Source organism: Mesitornis unicolor, unplaced genomic scaffold (genome assembly GCF_000695765.1).
Source record: "Mesitornis unicolor isolate BGI_N332 unplaced genomic scaffold, ASM69576v1 scaffold20444, whole genome shotgun sequence".
NCBI lineage: Eukaryota > Metazoa > Chordata > Aves > Mesitornithiformes > Mesitornithidae > Mesitornis > Mesitornis unicolor.
In genome coordinates this window covers 13724-30366 of record NW_010178375.1, presented here as the reverse complement: position 1 = coordinate 30366, position 16643 = coordinate 13724, and the positions used below count along the sequence as shown (strand labels likewise).

Here is a 16643-nt window from a genome sequence, read left to right as displayed (position 1 = left end):
TTTGGAGCTTAAGAGTCAAAAAGAACCAATGAAGTGGAGTGGGAGGAAAAGAAGAAAGAAGATGTATATCCAAAAAGGAGAAAACATTAATAGCAATGGCGAGACTTAAGAAACAAATCATAGAAAAATAGCATTGCACTACTACACGCCTAATATCACACACAAGTAATGACACTTTCAGTGCTTAGATTAACAAGAGAAAGAAACACAAACCACAAGTTTCAAATTCTCTGGAAAAGGAACACTTCTCCCAAAGACATGCCCATGGTATATCAGTCAAAACAGAATTTATTTTCGGGTTTTTTTTTTAACACTACTTTTACATTTCATATTTGGGATACTTTTCCTTAAAAAGGTGAAAGGTATACACTTAAAATCTGAAAAATTTATTTCTTTAATTTTTTTTCTTCTTTCTTCTTCAGACTAATCCCTAAACATATAGCATCAAGACTACCTACTTTGTTGTTACGGAGAAATACTAATTTAATAGTTTCTCTTTCATTAAACCCATGAAACGAACTAGAAGTGACTCATGCTGCATAACACAGTCTTTAAGACAGGAAATTACATAAAATTGGACAAATAAGCCAAAAGGAATAAAATAGTTACAGCACTATTGCTACTTGTACTAGCCATTGATATATCCCCTTTATTGTAGGGTCTGAGCATTTTAAGAACTCAGACTGTATTAATATAATTTACCTTTGATACTGTTAAACTGCTTAGTAGGCCATATTAGCTTTCTAATGTACTTCCAATGACACATATATATTTTTCTAAAATAACAGTATAGTGAAAAATACGGACAGGTCAGTATTGTGAAAAGCACAATACTGACAAAAGCTTGCTGTTGACAGCTCTGGGTTCCTTATTAAAATTTCAGCAAGACTGATTTCCAAAAGCATTACAGAATTACAAACTGCAATTTCCTTGAAAGTTTGGAGCTCTTAATTAAATATTTTATATTGTTTGCTCTCACATGCTTAAAGAGTCATCAATATTTTTACTGAAAAACTGTTTTCCCAGTAACTGAGCTCCACAAGTTGTGCTGCGACAGAGGATGTAGATCCATGTGAGACAAGACTCAATTCAGATAAAACTGAAGCACTAAAATTGCAGGAGCAAAGAGCAGAATTGACACAATCTATAAAGTTTTGAAGAAGCATGACAGTCTTATTTTGTAAATACAGTATTTGGGTCCTGCTTGTATCTTAAACTGCTTCAACAAGAGATAAAAAATCCCATGTGCAGAGTAATTCTCCTTTTTAACTGGAGCTCAGGAACACATACAGCTCCTGCCCCTTAAATGTTGGCTCTCTCTAATTATTTATGCTTTGCTTGCTTACTGCAATATAATTGGTAATACATTATTCACAGTATATTGACTTCCATGTGCTAATCTCCATTTATGAAGTTCTCAATTTAAGAGCCAAAGACCTCTAGAAATCAAAGTGACAGCGTGATATCTACTTACTATATTTTTTAAAATCGTCTGAGCTACCTGAAAGAAGCCACCAAGTTCCCCATATAATCACATCACTGGAGCAGACGTTAGTGGAGGGAGGCAATTTTGTTAGACCTCCTTCGGAACACAAGAGGAAAAGAACAGTATTCAGGTGGTCTGGATGGATCCTCAGCTGTAACATTTACATTGTTCTTAGTGAATCAAAAATCTTGACTTAATTTTTATCTACAGGTTAAAGTTCACCTTCACCATTTGAGGCACAGCAGCACTGAGTTGTATTGTATATGGACAGGACTTAACTGACATATGATGCAGTATAAGCCAATATTCATCTAGTCCAAGTATTTTATGGTTTGTGTATGTGTGTGCAGCTATACAGAGAGTGTTTCTGCATTACAAGTTCTTACATTAATTATTCCTTGGACAGTAAACAACACGCTCAATTTAGTGTCAAACATAACATGGAAACTCTATCATGAAGCACGGATAAATATAAGAAATCCTACTGTGTGTTAGTCATTATTTAACTAAATTAAGACTAAATAAGGCTGTAGTAGTTAGGAAGAATTTTTACTCAAATTTTATTCGAAAAGCTGAAATGTTAAAACTATGTAAGTGAAGCAATGGGGAACAGAAATATAAACTCTTTTACTGACCTATCCAAGATTACAATTAATTTTGTTGAGTGCTAGACTTATTTGTAAAGTAACAAGACTAAAGAGGTTCTTACACTGCCATACCCTTCCAAAATATATTTCAGCAAACAATACAGAATTTTCAATGCAGCAATTTAAAAACATTTGCATTCAGTGTAAGGACACATCATTTTAGCATTAGCCTTTCCTTCAGTGTTCTTACATTGATTTTCATACCAGTAAACTTACAGTAAAAATAGGAAATGAACTATTGGAGAATGATCTAAATATAAAACACCTCATAGTCTGCTACAGTACTCTAAGGATTAAATGTGTCTCAGAAAGCCTTTACGAACAGTGTATCTTGAATTGTTAAAGTCAATACATCTGTAAGAATCCCTCAGTTCTTCAATTTGTCACATAGAGGATGGCTTTTTATTGATTCATTTCTAGGTCACTAAACTTTTGTGGTATTCAAAAGATCTAAAGTGCACCCATATGGGGCTTTTCTGGTAGCATCCATTGTACCCTGGTTTCAATAGTTACGTTTCTATTCAGAACCACAGGAGTACACTTTTTTCTCATAAATAAACAAACAAATCATTTAGCACAGGTACTTCAGTAGCTCACTGATTACTTTCACAGATAAATTGAATGAAATACTTTAAAGTATATTTACTTTCTGATAACACTTGGACTTACTATTTTGATGATTAAGGTAAATTCTCCACTCTCTTCTTTAATTTTCTAAATTACACCCACATTCAGAAAAACTGCCTCCTTTCTATATGTGTAGGAACTAACATTTAAGCCCATTTTAGTCAGCCAAGACACTCAAGCGTGGCCCTCATCTTTACTCATAGCCTCCATACTAAAGAGCTGTCCCATCAGCAGCCTTCATTGTGAACTTTACTTGTAGCTAATAAGGCACATAAACAAATAAGACTCTTGCAGCTGCAGACTCTTTTTCTGGGTCCAGTCACTGCAAGTCACACACCAGTCTGCAGCTTTCTCTGATTCTTTTTGAACAAAGAGTGTTGTACGGCTAAGTAGCAGGTGAGTAGCTAGCGAAGCGTAAAACTACACAAGAAAAAGAGATTATTTACCTAGAAGTTATGCATATTGTCTCCAGGACAAAACCTCTTCTGATCCTACAGATAAGGACATAAATAAAATAGTTTATTGTGATCATTGCCCACTGGTCTCTTTCCACGACAGCATGCTTTCATGCCTAACATAGTCATGAAGAAAAAGCAGCATTGTCAGTATCAGTGCAATGAATTCCAACGTGTTCCATGTTGAGAACTAAGGATAAAGACCAATTCCTATTTATGGCTCTTTTCACTCCTAGACTGTATAGGCTACTGAACACATAAGAGACACTCTCAGCACCTTTGTGCATGGACTGCCTGTAGCTACTGCTCAGAGAAATCAGTGGAGCATGAACTTAGATACAAAATTTTAAGGCATCGGTTTAGCTAGAGCACCAAAAACAAAAAAGAAGATATGAGTGAGGCACTGTAAATATATAATTTATATAAAAATTAAGGAAAAAATCTCATCTAATTATGGAAATTGATACATAAACATGTGGCCTTAAGGAAAAATCTCTACATAGAGGTATTCAAGTTCCAAGTTAGGGAGGGAGAACAAGCACCATAACTTGAAAAGGAAAAGAGTCAGGAACAAAATCGACCATAAGGTAAGAAATACGTATAGATCATATTAATAATAGCTGACATTTAAACATCAGTATATTAAACAGCATGAAGGTCTTTAAAAAACTCCAGAGACAATTTGTAGTATAATTGCTTAAAATTATGTGAGCTCTAAGAGGAAAAAATAAGACTGCAACAATGTAATGTACAGATAGCTTATTTTTTAATTTTGTACAATGTCTAGACAGGTTGCCCTAAAGCTGCCAAAAGCCTGTCATAGCCTATCAGTATTGATCATTTTTTCACCAGATAGTTCTACAGTATGGTACTGTGACCTAAGGTGTGTCTTTCTGTAGCTATGAAACATCTCTCCGAACTGCTGCAGGTTATAAAATGCGATTATTTTAATAATCTGAAATTCCATTTAAAAGATACTTTACTAATGTCCACATTTACTAAGCTTGAGGGGATATACTCTGTGTCACTTGCATTTAATTAGCACATGCCAACACGGAGTTGTCAAACATGTAAGTTACAATTTTTGGCATTTGGCCATACTTCAGGAAGGTGAATTCTGGTAACTTGTATTTTGTAGAATTATATTTAGCAAATCACTGTTTTGTACCTCTCTGGAGATTATCTTTTTCAACTCCAAAAAGACGATAAATTCAATTATATTGACAAGTGAAGAGAGCTCTTACCAGTCAGGTTAAATTGCATGTCTAGCAAAAATAATAGTAGCTAATTAAAGTAGCTGAAACTGCTTCAAGGCTTAGAATGTACAAGTATAGACATGCTTTTTACCAGACAACTTTAACTTTTAATAATTTACCTCAGCTACCAACAAAAACCCTCCTACTGATAATCTTTAAAACATTTAGCCATCAATGACCTTGTCAACTCTAGAGCATCTTAAAGGTATGTAAAAATAGGTTCCTACAGGGTACCCAGGACAGCCCTACTTGAGTACACTGTAACTAAGCAGAACGTGTTACATAAACAAGGCTTATATTTAAAAAACAAAATAACATCTTCCTGAAAACTCTTCTGGAGGCTGGCAAGCAGACATACAACAGGTTGCAATACATCGGAGATGGGGGGTGGAAAAGAGTCTGCTTAATCAACTGCTGTGCAATTTGTTTGTTTGGAAAGGGGAGATTCTCCCAGAAAGGTGATCTGGAGCAGTTCAGGATGAAACAACAAAGTTGTCTCACAGGCTGTTTTGATAGTATTAAAATTTTGTTTCCTGCAGAGTCAGAATGTTTGTTTGACCACTTGTTATAAAGCCAGTTCAGTAAGATCTTTTGAAATTAAAGTACTAGTTAAAATCCCAAACATTCTTGCCGTATGAACAAAACCCAGGAAGTTTCGAGTTCCTCTATAGTAGCTAGGATCTTGCATGAGACTACCATGTGCCTCAGCTCTCTAATTCTCATATAAATAAAACACTGTCAAAAGAATATATTATAGAATTAAGTTCAAATGAAAATCATTATGCTCTTGATTATGAATTAAACTTAAAAAAAGTGCACTTATATTTCAAACAATATTTTACAGTCTTATCAAGTAACCTGTGCCATGACTACATCTTCAGAACACAATAGTTAAAATAAATATTTTAATACCCTGAATCTACTATTATTTGGTTAAATTAACCAAGATAATGTGTCAAATAATGAAGATGAGCATTTAATTTGCAAAGGGAGCCAAGCTAAAAGTAATGCAATTTATTCTTGCCTTAGAGAATGTTGAAGGAAGGGGGAAGAATTTAACCTTTTTATAACACTTGGAGTACAACGCAGAAACATCTTCCTAGGAGGTTTATCACTGACAGCTTCAATCCTGTATAATACGAAGCTTGCCTAGACTAATCTCATGACAGAACTGAGTGTGCTGTGACAGGATATTCTAACAATGCAGTTACAATTCTACCTGCACCAACTTTAAAAATGAAATTAAAAATTTTTAGACTAATGAGTCATGGATAAATATAGTTCTTACTTTAAGATTTTTTGTATGTAATTACTTGTTTCAAAATATATATGGCAAGTCTTATTTGTGAAAAAAATTAGCTTTCAAATCTAAAAGAGAGATTCTCCCTCACCTTTCTGTGAAGCTAAGTTTAATATCAGATCACAAATAAACAACCAACATAGGGGATATAACTGACTATTGTCAGCTATGAACTCAGAGGAAGGGAAAAAAATCAGGTAAAAATCCTATTATTTTCAAATCATTGAGTCCTGTAATCTTTCTTTACAACACAAAGCTCACTGCTGTCACACTTGCTGTATCTTGTGCCATTAAGGTCAGGTCAAACGGACAGCTAACCCTATGCTCAACAGTAGCCAAAAGCAGATATTTAGGAAGAGGTAATAAGAACTGAACAAGCAAACATGATGCTTCACCCAAGCATTTGCTGAGCCATTTGTAGCTCACAGACTTCCTTACCTGGGCTTGGTATCCACTACCCTCGCCATTGAAATGGCTTTCTCTTCCGTCAAGCTGCCCAGTTTCCCAATGAGATCATGTTGGTTACTTACATCCACAACACCCTATGGTGAAGTAATTCACCACTTAACTGCATAACGTCTAAAGAACAACCTTCTTCTGCTTAATGACAATTTTCCAGCTAGTAGGTTCATTTGATGCCACTCAGTTCATCTACTGGAAGGGGCAGTGAATTTTGTAATGTGAAGACAAAACAAAACTCATCTAGTTTCATAAGCTCTGATCTGTGTAAAATATGATAGGTTCTAACATTTTTTCCTTCTTCCTTTGTCCATAGAAAGATTGAAGCTCTTCTCAAAATGAGTGGGAAAAGCAAAGTCTTCACTGAGAGCAGTAAGAGATAAAACTTCTACCATTTTTCCTGAATTCACAAAAAACTGGGTGAAATTTAATGAGAAAATTAAGCTTAACTGGCACTTCTGCCCTTGAAAAGGCCATCTACTTTCTCTCCTAGTCCTCACTGTGCAGTGCTGCTTTCCCTTGTGCTGGCTCTGGTGCCCATCTCGCATCTCAGTGAGCTAAAACAGACAGAAAAGCCTCCACTCTTGAACTGGGAGATCAACTGTCAACTGGGAGAGCTGAGGGTTGAAAAGCACTCAAACTGGCTCAAGGAACAAGATTGCACAGCCAAGAATGGGGAGAAGGATTTGGACAACTTCTTTCAGCTATAGTGACCCAATTTATCAATTCACTTTGCACAAAAAATCTGAACCCAAATAGTAGTCATTACACAGATAGTAGCCTCTATGGCTTAAGGTAATGCTAGCTGTTTTTTCTGGCAGGCAACTATTCAAATGACTTAATCTGCACCACAACACACACTTATTTATACACTTTACATAAAAAATATTTTCTACTATTCAGTCAGACAGACCTGTCTCTAATGATGAATAAAACGTAGAAATAAAAACTAGCCTTAAAGTAACAACAAGCCATAATAAAAGCAATTACCTTGCTCACTGGCAAACAGAACATGCTGTTCAACCTCTAGTGCAGGTTCACATATACCAACAAAAGATAACAAGATGTATCCCCAGCGGCAGCTAAAACAGATTTCAAGTAAGTTCTCCCCAAATCTCACTGTTAGGTTCTTTAGTCCCAAGACTAATTCAAAATATTGTAACAATTCAAAATATTTTAACCAAAATTCTAGATACAAGTGCAGAGCAATCTCCAAGTGATGGCTGTCATTCCACAGTGAAAGCAAACAGAGATAAAATGTTGGGACCACATTGGTTTCATCTCTTTCAGAAAATGACTGAAAATTACTGATTAAATCTTAAGGCTGAAAAGCCACACTGAACAGCTGCTAGCCTACTGGTGCCTATCATTAGAGACACAACGTTTTTGTCTTCGCATAAATTTCATGCCAATGAATTCCAAATGATATTACTAGAAATACTTTCAAGTGATCAAGAGACTAAACTTTTTGGAATTAAAAAGCCTACTTCAGAACATGAAGAAGGATATAATGAGAAGAAAAGGATATAATAAGCAGAATGCAATGGCAATCTCTCAAGTTGTGAAGTTAGTTTGCATTGCAAACACCAAGAATGCATATGAGAAATGAACACAGTGTGGTTCCTAGCTTTGATTACAAGAATGCCATTTGAAATATTGTCAGAAGCATTACTAAAGTGAAGATTAATGGCATGTCCTACTTATCCTCTATCCACAAGTTTATTATCTCATAGAGAAAGATTATTCCACATACCGTCTGCTACTTAAACCCTTGTTTTCTTCTGAACTATAACTCATGGCCTGCAATTCAGCAACTCCTCCCACAGCACTGGAAAATAGAAACTGTTCTGTATTTTTTAATCTTCCACTTCCTTCCTTCCTTCACTGTCCTCTACCAGTTCTCATAAATACTAATGGTCCTAACACTTCATTGGCAAGCTCTTAAAATACTCTGCAGGTGCAATCTATTTGAAATCACCCAGACATGTACTAGTCTGCTTTTTTCCTAGGCAAGGCTGAATTCTAGTCACTGTTCTCAATTACAACACTCATGAGATTTCAGTGCTTCTTCTGGGTGAAGATTCACACACACAACAATTTTTACAGTTTTCCCCTTTCTCAGTATCAGCTATGACCAGCTTTTCCATTTCATCAAGTAACCAACAAGACCTTCTCTTGGGCTTCTGAAAACTATTGAGGTACTTAAGAAAAATCTCTATTATTCTTGGTAATTCTTGCTAATTTTATCTTACTCTATACTCAAGCTTTTCAGATTTTGTCTCTATACTCCCACTTTACAATTTTGTGCTGATCCTTAACAACCTGTGAGGCATTCAAAAGCTCAGGATGCAGCCAAAATGGTGCCTTACTACATTTCCTATCTTCTGCAATGAGAAACTGGCATTTTTGTCTGTAATAGCACCTCTTATACTTTTATCTTCCAGATTTTACTTACCGATTTCAAATTCATTGACAGTTGTCTTCCTGTAATCCATTGTTTCAACTTAATAAACTCATTTTCAAGGCTTTAACGCACGATTTTTGGCAGTTAATATGTAAGAACTCAGATACTGCTTGTTGTATCTCAAATAGCTTTGCAGTATGTTTTCATCACTCTTACAAATAAGGAAATTGAGGCACTTTACCTCTTATTCAGTGGGAGGAAACAATCACACAACTTTCTAGATTCCAACAGTTAGAGAAATTGCAGTGACTGGAAAGCTAAGCTAAACCTGTTATTCCTAGGTTCCTAGTTCTCTGTTCCAGCAACTTGGTATCAAAAAGTAGCATTTAAACTGTCATTCTATCTAAGATGTCAACACAGATTTCAGATGCAGATATTTTCCACGTAACTACAGGTGTTTCTCTAACCTTTCATTTTTTTTCTTGTAGTATTAGTTCTTTTTGCCAGGAAAGTAACTTGAAAGTTTTTCATAAGAACCATAAATCTGATTAACATTTAAAATTGGAATAAAATCACACATCTATCACCATTCAGTCCTTACATCATGTTGAAGCTGTGTTGCATCCTTAGAATGGCAAGACTGATGAACTGGTGTGACAATCAGATGATACCTCCTTCAACTTCTCCTCTGCCATGATCTTTACTTATATGATGAAACTGTAAGCACACACAAGACTAACTTGTAGGAAGGTAATCTTCCCTCATAACTGTGGTTTTGGCTGCTGTGCTTAAACTGAGAGGGGCTGGGAAATGTTTCTTGGCTCTAAGGTCTAGCATGTACCCTGGGAATATGAAGACAAGATGTATGTGTACAATAGTCCTCTTCTTCTTTGCTACTCTTCAAATAGAAAGGAAAGCTGGACACCTCAGCTGCAATGGACACTGACACTTCAGTGCAGTCGGCAAAGAGAATTCTGAATTTAACCATCCCAATGTGCCTCATGCATATCCTGACACAAAGCAGGCTTCCATCAGCTTTCTCTTAGCTGATTCTGGCAATCAAAAGATTAAGAGAGTCTGTATTTCACATCTTTCTCAGAAAGCCAAACTTAAAAAAGAAAACTTTGTGACTATAAACAGTCTGAACCTTATAGGAAATCAAGTAGTTTAAAAAAATAATAAATAATTTGAAAAATTTACTAAAAAGTCCTGAAGTTTGCTAAATGCCAAAACCAGAATTCTGCAGAATTCTTCCTGGAGGCTCAAGCCTAACTAAAAGTAAGGTTTTGATCCACCTCCAGTAATTCTTGAAATAGACAATAGTCCACTCTGAAGGCTACCTGAAATGAAAGGGTCTGAGAGTTATACTTCCTTCCTTCCTCAGTTTAAAAAACAATAAACCAACAGGTTATCTGATAAATACGTTATAATGAGCAAAACATAGCAGAATATGACTTCAAGTTTCTACATATTTTATACTAACCAATAAGAAGAAGGGTTCCAACAGCTACACCTCCACCTGGAAACAAAACAAAATGAAGAATAAAGTAAGACTACATTTTAATACTGTGCTAAAGAACAATTAAGTTTTCTTAGTTTGTAAGTCAAAGAAAGGTGATAACGGGGAATTTAAAAATATAAAAGTGAACAACATTTTAATTACCTTTGCAATACTTCCTACAACTCTCCATTATGAAATAATTATACATTACATCTAATTACATATTACACATTACAATTACTTTCACAATATACTGTACTGCCATCATTGTGGTAAAAAGATCCTGCAGAGCTCTACGCAACCATGTTCAAGTGCTACAATAATGATGTATGGTCTGAGCCAGCGAATTTTTACTTGGATGACTCAAGTGAGTAAACATCCTCCAAATTAAATCCCTGTTAATCACTACCAAGTGATACTCCTTTGTATGAAGGACTGTATATGTAAAGTGACCTACTAAGAGGCTAGCAAATTCCCACCCAAGCCAATCAGGCAAAATCCTGGCTCTGCTGGTTTTACCTTATTACTGAAAACAGACAATAAGACAGCTAGCATTTCACCCAATGAAACCTAGACTGACAGATCATAAACATCATAACACCATCTGAAAAAATATAATTCTATTAAAGCCTTCTATAGTAGATCTTGGACATAAAAACAACTCTATGAATACAGTTGATTGAAATACCTATTAAAAAATAAAAATACATTTTGACAGATTTATACATGGTCACTATTATTTTTCTTTCTTTTTACTTAAACAATTACAATCAATGCTTGTGTTTCAATCACAGATGACTGAATGAATAATAGACAGAACAGAATACTCCCAATATGTTTTGATACATAGATTCTTATCCCATTGATCTCAACAGTGTGGAGGACCAGAAAAAAAAAATAAATCTATGAACTCCCATCCTGACTGTTTTACTTCCTCCTTGAAGAGACAGCAAGCATAATCACCTAACAGTGGTTTAAACTGTTGTCCCAAGAAGGAATTTTAACAGACAGCAAAAGAAGAATTCATATTTTATTTTAAGTGAAGGGCAAACTGTTTTATAACCTGAATTCCAAGACTGAAAACAGTGGAATAACTTGAAATCAGATTACAAATATCTTGTTGCAAAGTGATACATAACTGTGACAGGAATGGTCAGAATTCCTGGAGGTGTTCAGATATGTAACCAGCCTACTGCGGTGTTCTGCATGAAGGAATCTGCAGTGTGCCTTCTGCAATTACACCCTGCTCTAAAAGCAAGTTAGAGGCAAACTGAATCCCATCAGCACAATATCCAAAGCTCCTGATAAGTCAATTCAGGACTCCACAGATGGACTCTAGTGAACACGATAATTCAGTCTGTCAATTTAAAAGCTCATTAAAATTCACTTGAAATTGATTCCAATAGGGATTGGACCAAATTCTTAATCTTTAGCTCTGCTGGTGGGACTACAAATGTCTGCAGCACCTGTAATATGTACCCACAAGGAAGAGAAAAGGCAGATTTCTTTCCCATAGGCCACAAAGTGCTAATATTGTTGCATAGTAACACCTGAATCAAAACTACAACAGAATCAATTTCTCATCATTTCATGATGCAGCACAATGTTAGTGGTACATCACAGTGCAAATGTTTAGTTAGCTACTAATTTCACAGCTGTAGTTCAGCACATCACAGATGCTTTAAGCTATGCTCCTGTGTCAAGATGCACAAATGTCTCAATATTTACAGCAAACTTGTAAAGTAATCAAGCATTTCCTATATATTTTTTAAAAAACAACTCCAATATTGTTTATCAGAAAGTCAGAATCACTCATGAAATTCCCATGCTCTAATCCATCAATTTTTGTTTCTTTTTATTTGTTTGGGAGATAAATGCATGTGAACCCAAAAGATGTACTATGGAGGAAAGGAGAAAAAAAGACCAAAATCAGAAGTAATATAGATGGTAGATACAAAGTATGCTTCAAATACTCACTGCATGCACTTGATCAGGGAGACAGAACACACAGGTGACTTACTAACAACAGTTGTTTAAAACCAGCACATGTTCTATACAGCACATACAAAAAATATCTCCAAATAATGAGATTTTACCAAATTGTAGCTTGACATAGAAAAGATGATCAAAGCAGCTATAAGTAATGTATCACCTCAAGGACTTAAAATCTCAGTTATAAAAAGCTCACTTGTTGCCACCATAGTGTCTCTTCTGCTTTTAACTTGGTTGCACAAGAGAGAATGTTTGTCATACAGTATGTCAGTGCAGTCAAAAGTCTCACAAGCTGTATTTTCAGATCATCACTTGTACCATCTCTTTCTACAAGCCAGAGTTGCAACATATGCACACATACTCTGGTTGCTAAAGGCAAACTCAGGTCAGAGGACTGGTTTCACATTATCAAATGTAATGAACAGTTTGAACAAGTGTATTCTATTAGATGGAATGTAAAACTATTGCAGTCACCATGCTTACATATTCATATGACAATGAGCAATAATGATAGTAAATTAAACAAAAAAACAAACAGGAAAATGTAGCAGGAACGTTGATAGACTCTAAATAAAGAGGTAAAATCTTCAAGTTTCCTAAGAAAACTGCTATGAACTTGTAATTCTTTCTTATTTTGCTATTTTATTTTTTCTTTGTCAATAACTAAGGCAGCACTACATGTAAACAACTAAGCAGGACTTGTAACTTTCCACATTGCTACCTACAGCAACGAGATTTAAGATGTTAAGGATAGAAACACAACAAACTTTACAAGCTGAGAAGTGTCCCAGATTATTTCAAAGCATATCTGTGACCTTTTCCAAGCAGCTTGAAACAAAACATGCAATACCAAACATATGATGGCTATACTACACAGCAGTTACAGCTCACTACAGAGAACTGCTTCAGCACTAATCAGGCATACACTGTCTATAAACGTGAAAGTAAACTTGAATATAAAGCCTGGAGATGTAACTTTATAGTTACAGTTTATAGTAACTTCCATTGGTAATTTATACCAAAACGTTTGTCTTCAATTGACACTTCTTGTGTCAGTAAAATGAAATATTTTGTACAATTCAACTGCTACTGAGGAAGATGAAAGAAAAAAACCAACTGCATTCTTTAACAAACACATAGACAGCATCCTGCAAGATACTTATGAAACATTTCCGCACACACCCAAAAAGGATATGAAGAAGACCAAGTACAATACTTCTATAGTCACCAGCATAATGGGCTGCAGGAACAGAAGCTCACTCAGCTGGTCAAGGGACTCAGGACTCATCAGATCACATCTGGAATAAAATGTCCAGCTTTGGGCCCCTCAGTACAAGAGCAAAGTAAAAATAAACTTAAGTGAGTCCACCCAAAGGGCTCTGAGATGGGGCAAATGACCCAAGAGGAGTGGCTGAAGGAACTGGGCATGTTTAACCTGGAGAAGAGAGGAAGATCTAATGTACCAACCTGCTGGTACCTAAGAGAAGCTACTGAGAAACCCGTTGAGCTCTTTCCTGAAGTGCACAGTGGGACGGCAAGAAACAACAGGCATAAACTGAAACAGGAAAAGTTCAAAGTGGATATAAGGAAAAAGGAAATTCCCAACAAAGATAATTAAGCATTGCACCAGGTTGTCCAGAGAGGCTGTGAAATCTCTGCCATTGCAGATTTTCAAGACTCCATTGGACAAAGCTCCGAGCAATCAAGTTTGAATTCAGTGATGAGCCTGCTTTAAGGTTGCAGTAGATGAATTCCTCAGGTCCCTCTCCAGCCTCCAAAATCAATGATTCTGTACATGTCTGCCTAGCTGGGTGGTCTGTCTCCAACAGCACCTAACACCTGGTATCAATGGAAATTTTATTATAGTACAGCATGTTTGGCTTTCCTAGTCAATCCACTCAGCCTCCAGAAACCAGTGATTTAAGGGCTAGGAGTTTAGCAAAGATTTAACACAGGAACAGAGAGTTTTCCAGTTTTTCAAAGAAGCCACAACCCCAAAAAATAATTTGAAAAGTATTATCAAACGTTGCTTTTCCTACAGTTGGAAGAACTTTCTTGATGTTCAAGTGTAAAACTTGTTAAGGTCAGGAAATTACTGAATATTTAAAAGACAAGAAAAGAGTACTTTAAAAGGGATCCTGAGTTTACTGGAAAAAGTGTCCCCAGTTTCTATAACAAACAACTAATTGTGTTAGCAAGTGCCTGGACATTTAGAAGACTGCCACTATGGGAGCTGTCTACATTTTCTGACCCATGCTGTGCAAAATACACTGTTTATAAAAGGGAATATGAAGAAGAACTGGAATATTTAATGCAAATCTTATATTCATGTAATCAAAGGTTTACATAAATTACATTAAATGAAACACTTCTCTCTTAAGGAGGAAGAGCTTTCTCCCCAAGGATGCCAATTACTGATGAAAATGCAGGTGTTCCCTACCAAGCAGACACACAAACACACACAAAAGATACAGAACTGTGATTCTTCTTAAGATACACAGGCTGTAGAAACTTCTTTAAAAAACAGACACAACTTTTATATTTCTCATTACTCATAAACAATATCCTTAGAAAGAAAAGTGATATATTCTTACATTCCTTGTAGTCCTCTGGGGCCTAATGAAGAAGCTAAAGTCAAGCCTTCGTCACCTAAAAGTAGTCCCATCTATGTACACTGAAGATGTACTGGAACTATATCAGTAGGTACTAAAAGAATCATGCAGCCCTAGTGCATACAGATAAAACATGCTGTTTATACCAGTGAAATGAATCAGTTCTGAATTCCAGTAAACAGTGCTAGTTCATGCCACAGATGATAACATAGCAATGGTCACAACAGATCAGTCCAAGGAACTATCTAGCATCTTGATACAGACAGTAGGCAAAAGCACATTCACAGATGGCATCACACCAGTGTAAGTTATCTCAATGGGACATTTATAAAGATGTAGCAGTGGCAAGTTAGACAGAAAAGACACGCTTAGAGTCTAGTCTTACAGTCAAATGCATCCTAAAAATTGCCACACTGAAGAACCAGAACTGCACCACGTTCAACCATGAGTTAATTCAGCAATAATGTTTTTCAAAACCAAAAACTTCAGACCCTTTACTATGACAGTCTGAAATACGACAGGAATGTGTTACTAAGTACATTTACAGAGTAGCTTTCCACTTTAGAAAGGCTGCTTAAAGGGTGCTAAATGAATGGTAAACAGCAATCTTCTCCCCAGGCAGGCTACAAAGCAGGGGCCTGTACCACCTCCCTTCTCCGCTGGGGAGGGGGCTTAAGGCGAGAAATGGATCCTGTTTTGTCCCTTCCTCTTCCCCCCTCACCCTCCCTCCAATCCCGAGAACTGTGGGGAAGGAGGAAAAGCCTGCGGGAGTATACGTGGGGTCATGGAAGGTAAGTGACAGGCAGGGTCTGGCCAAGGAGGAGGCCGCCGGGCGGAAAGGGGTGGCGATAAGAGGGGCAGCAGCCGGGTCCCAGGTCCCGCTCCCCACCAACCTAGCACACAGTCCAAGGAGGGGAGCCCGCTGGAGAGCAGCAGCTGCCCGTGGCGAACGGAAGGCCGAGTGCCCGCAACGGCGGCCAGGCGGCTGCTGGCCGCAGCCTTCCGCTGGAAGCTGGTGGCCCCGCGGCCCCGCACAGCACTGCCGGCCGCCGGGGACGCCGCCATCTCGGTTTCTATCAGTGACAGGAGCGAAGGGACGCCGGGAAGAATCAAGCCTTCTCCTCTTCACCAATGAGAGAGCGGCATGGGACACGCACTATCCAATAGGAGACCGCATTGTTTGCACGTCCAGGGCTAAAGGGGCGGGGAAGGGTTGGAGGTCTCTGGTAGAGAGGAGACAGGTGAGTGTGGCTGAGCCGGTCTTGAGGGTGTGGGGGTCCCGCTTTGACAGGGGTCCTGAAGCTCAGGCTGGGGCTAAGGCTAAGGCGGGCCGGTAGTGGGAGGTGGTGCTGCAGGGCTGGGGTGAGAAGACAGGGGTAGTGCAGTGCCGGTGACGCGGCGTCGCCGGTCGTGCTGCGAAGGGGAAAAGTCCGCTTTCTTCTCTCGGAGTCGGGACGCCTGAGGCGTCAGTCAGGCTGGAAGCGGAGGGAGCCGCGAAGGAAGCGGCTCCCCCGGGCCCCTTGCGCGCCGAGTTATCTCGCCAGTCTCCGCGCTGCCCCGTCGGCATCGCCCTCTTCAAAAAGAGCTGTTCTTGTGGGCGAGCCTGGACGTGAATAGGACAGAAAAAGTAGTTGTGAAACGTTCGTTTTATAGCGGTACTTACGTAACTGTATGTAACGTATATAAGTATGTTTGGGGTCCCTCTCTTGTTTGTAAATAGCGGCGGTTCTGTAATAAACGGATGATTTTAGACCTCCTACTTAAAAGTAAGATTTTTGGTCAATATGATGGCTCTGGGCCACACCATAAGCTAAGAGCTATAGTAGAAAGCTGCTTTATGTCAGAAATGTAAATTCTATGTTTCATTAGCAGTTATTGTTGAATCAGTTGCTAACAGTTATTTT

General features: G+C 37.6%; 1 protein-coding gene across 1 annotated transcript in view; it reads right to left on the bottom strand.

Moving 5' to 3' along the window:
- The window catches only part of ELP4 (elongator acetyltransferase complex subunit 4), a gene marked incomplete at its 3' end in the record, with an annotated part of 67149 nt that extends 51345 nt beyond the window's left edge, over nt 1-15804 (bottom strand). The window contains exons 1-2 of the mRNA XM_010182437.1: nt 15633-15804; nt 10118-10153 (exon numbers count right to left, since the gene is read on the bottom strand). Coding sequence (XP_010180739.1) covers nt 10118-10153; nt 15633-15804 — 208 coding nt within the window. The remainder of the gene's footprint in view (nt 1-10117; nt 10154-15632) is intronic.
- Between the last annotated feature and the right edge of the window lie 839 nt (nt 15805-16643).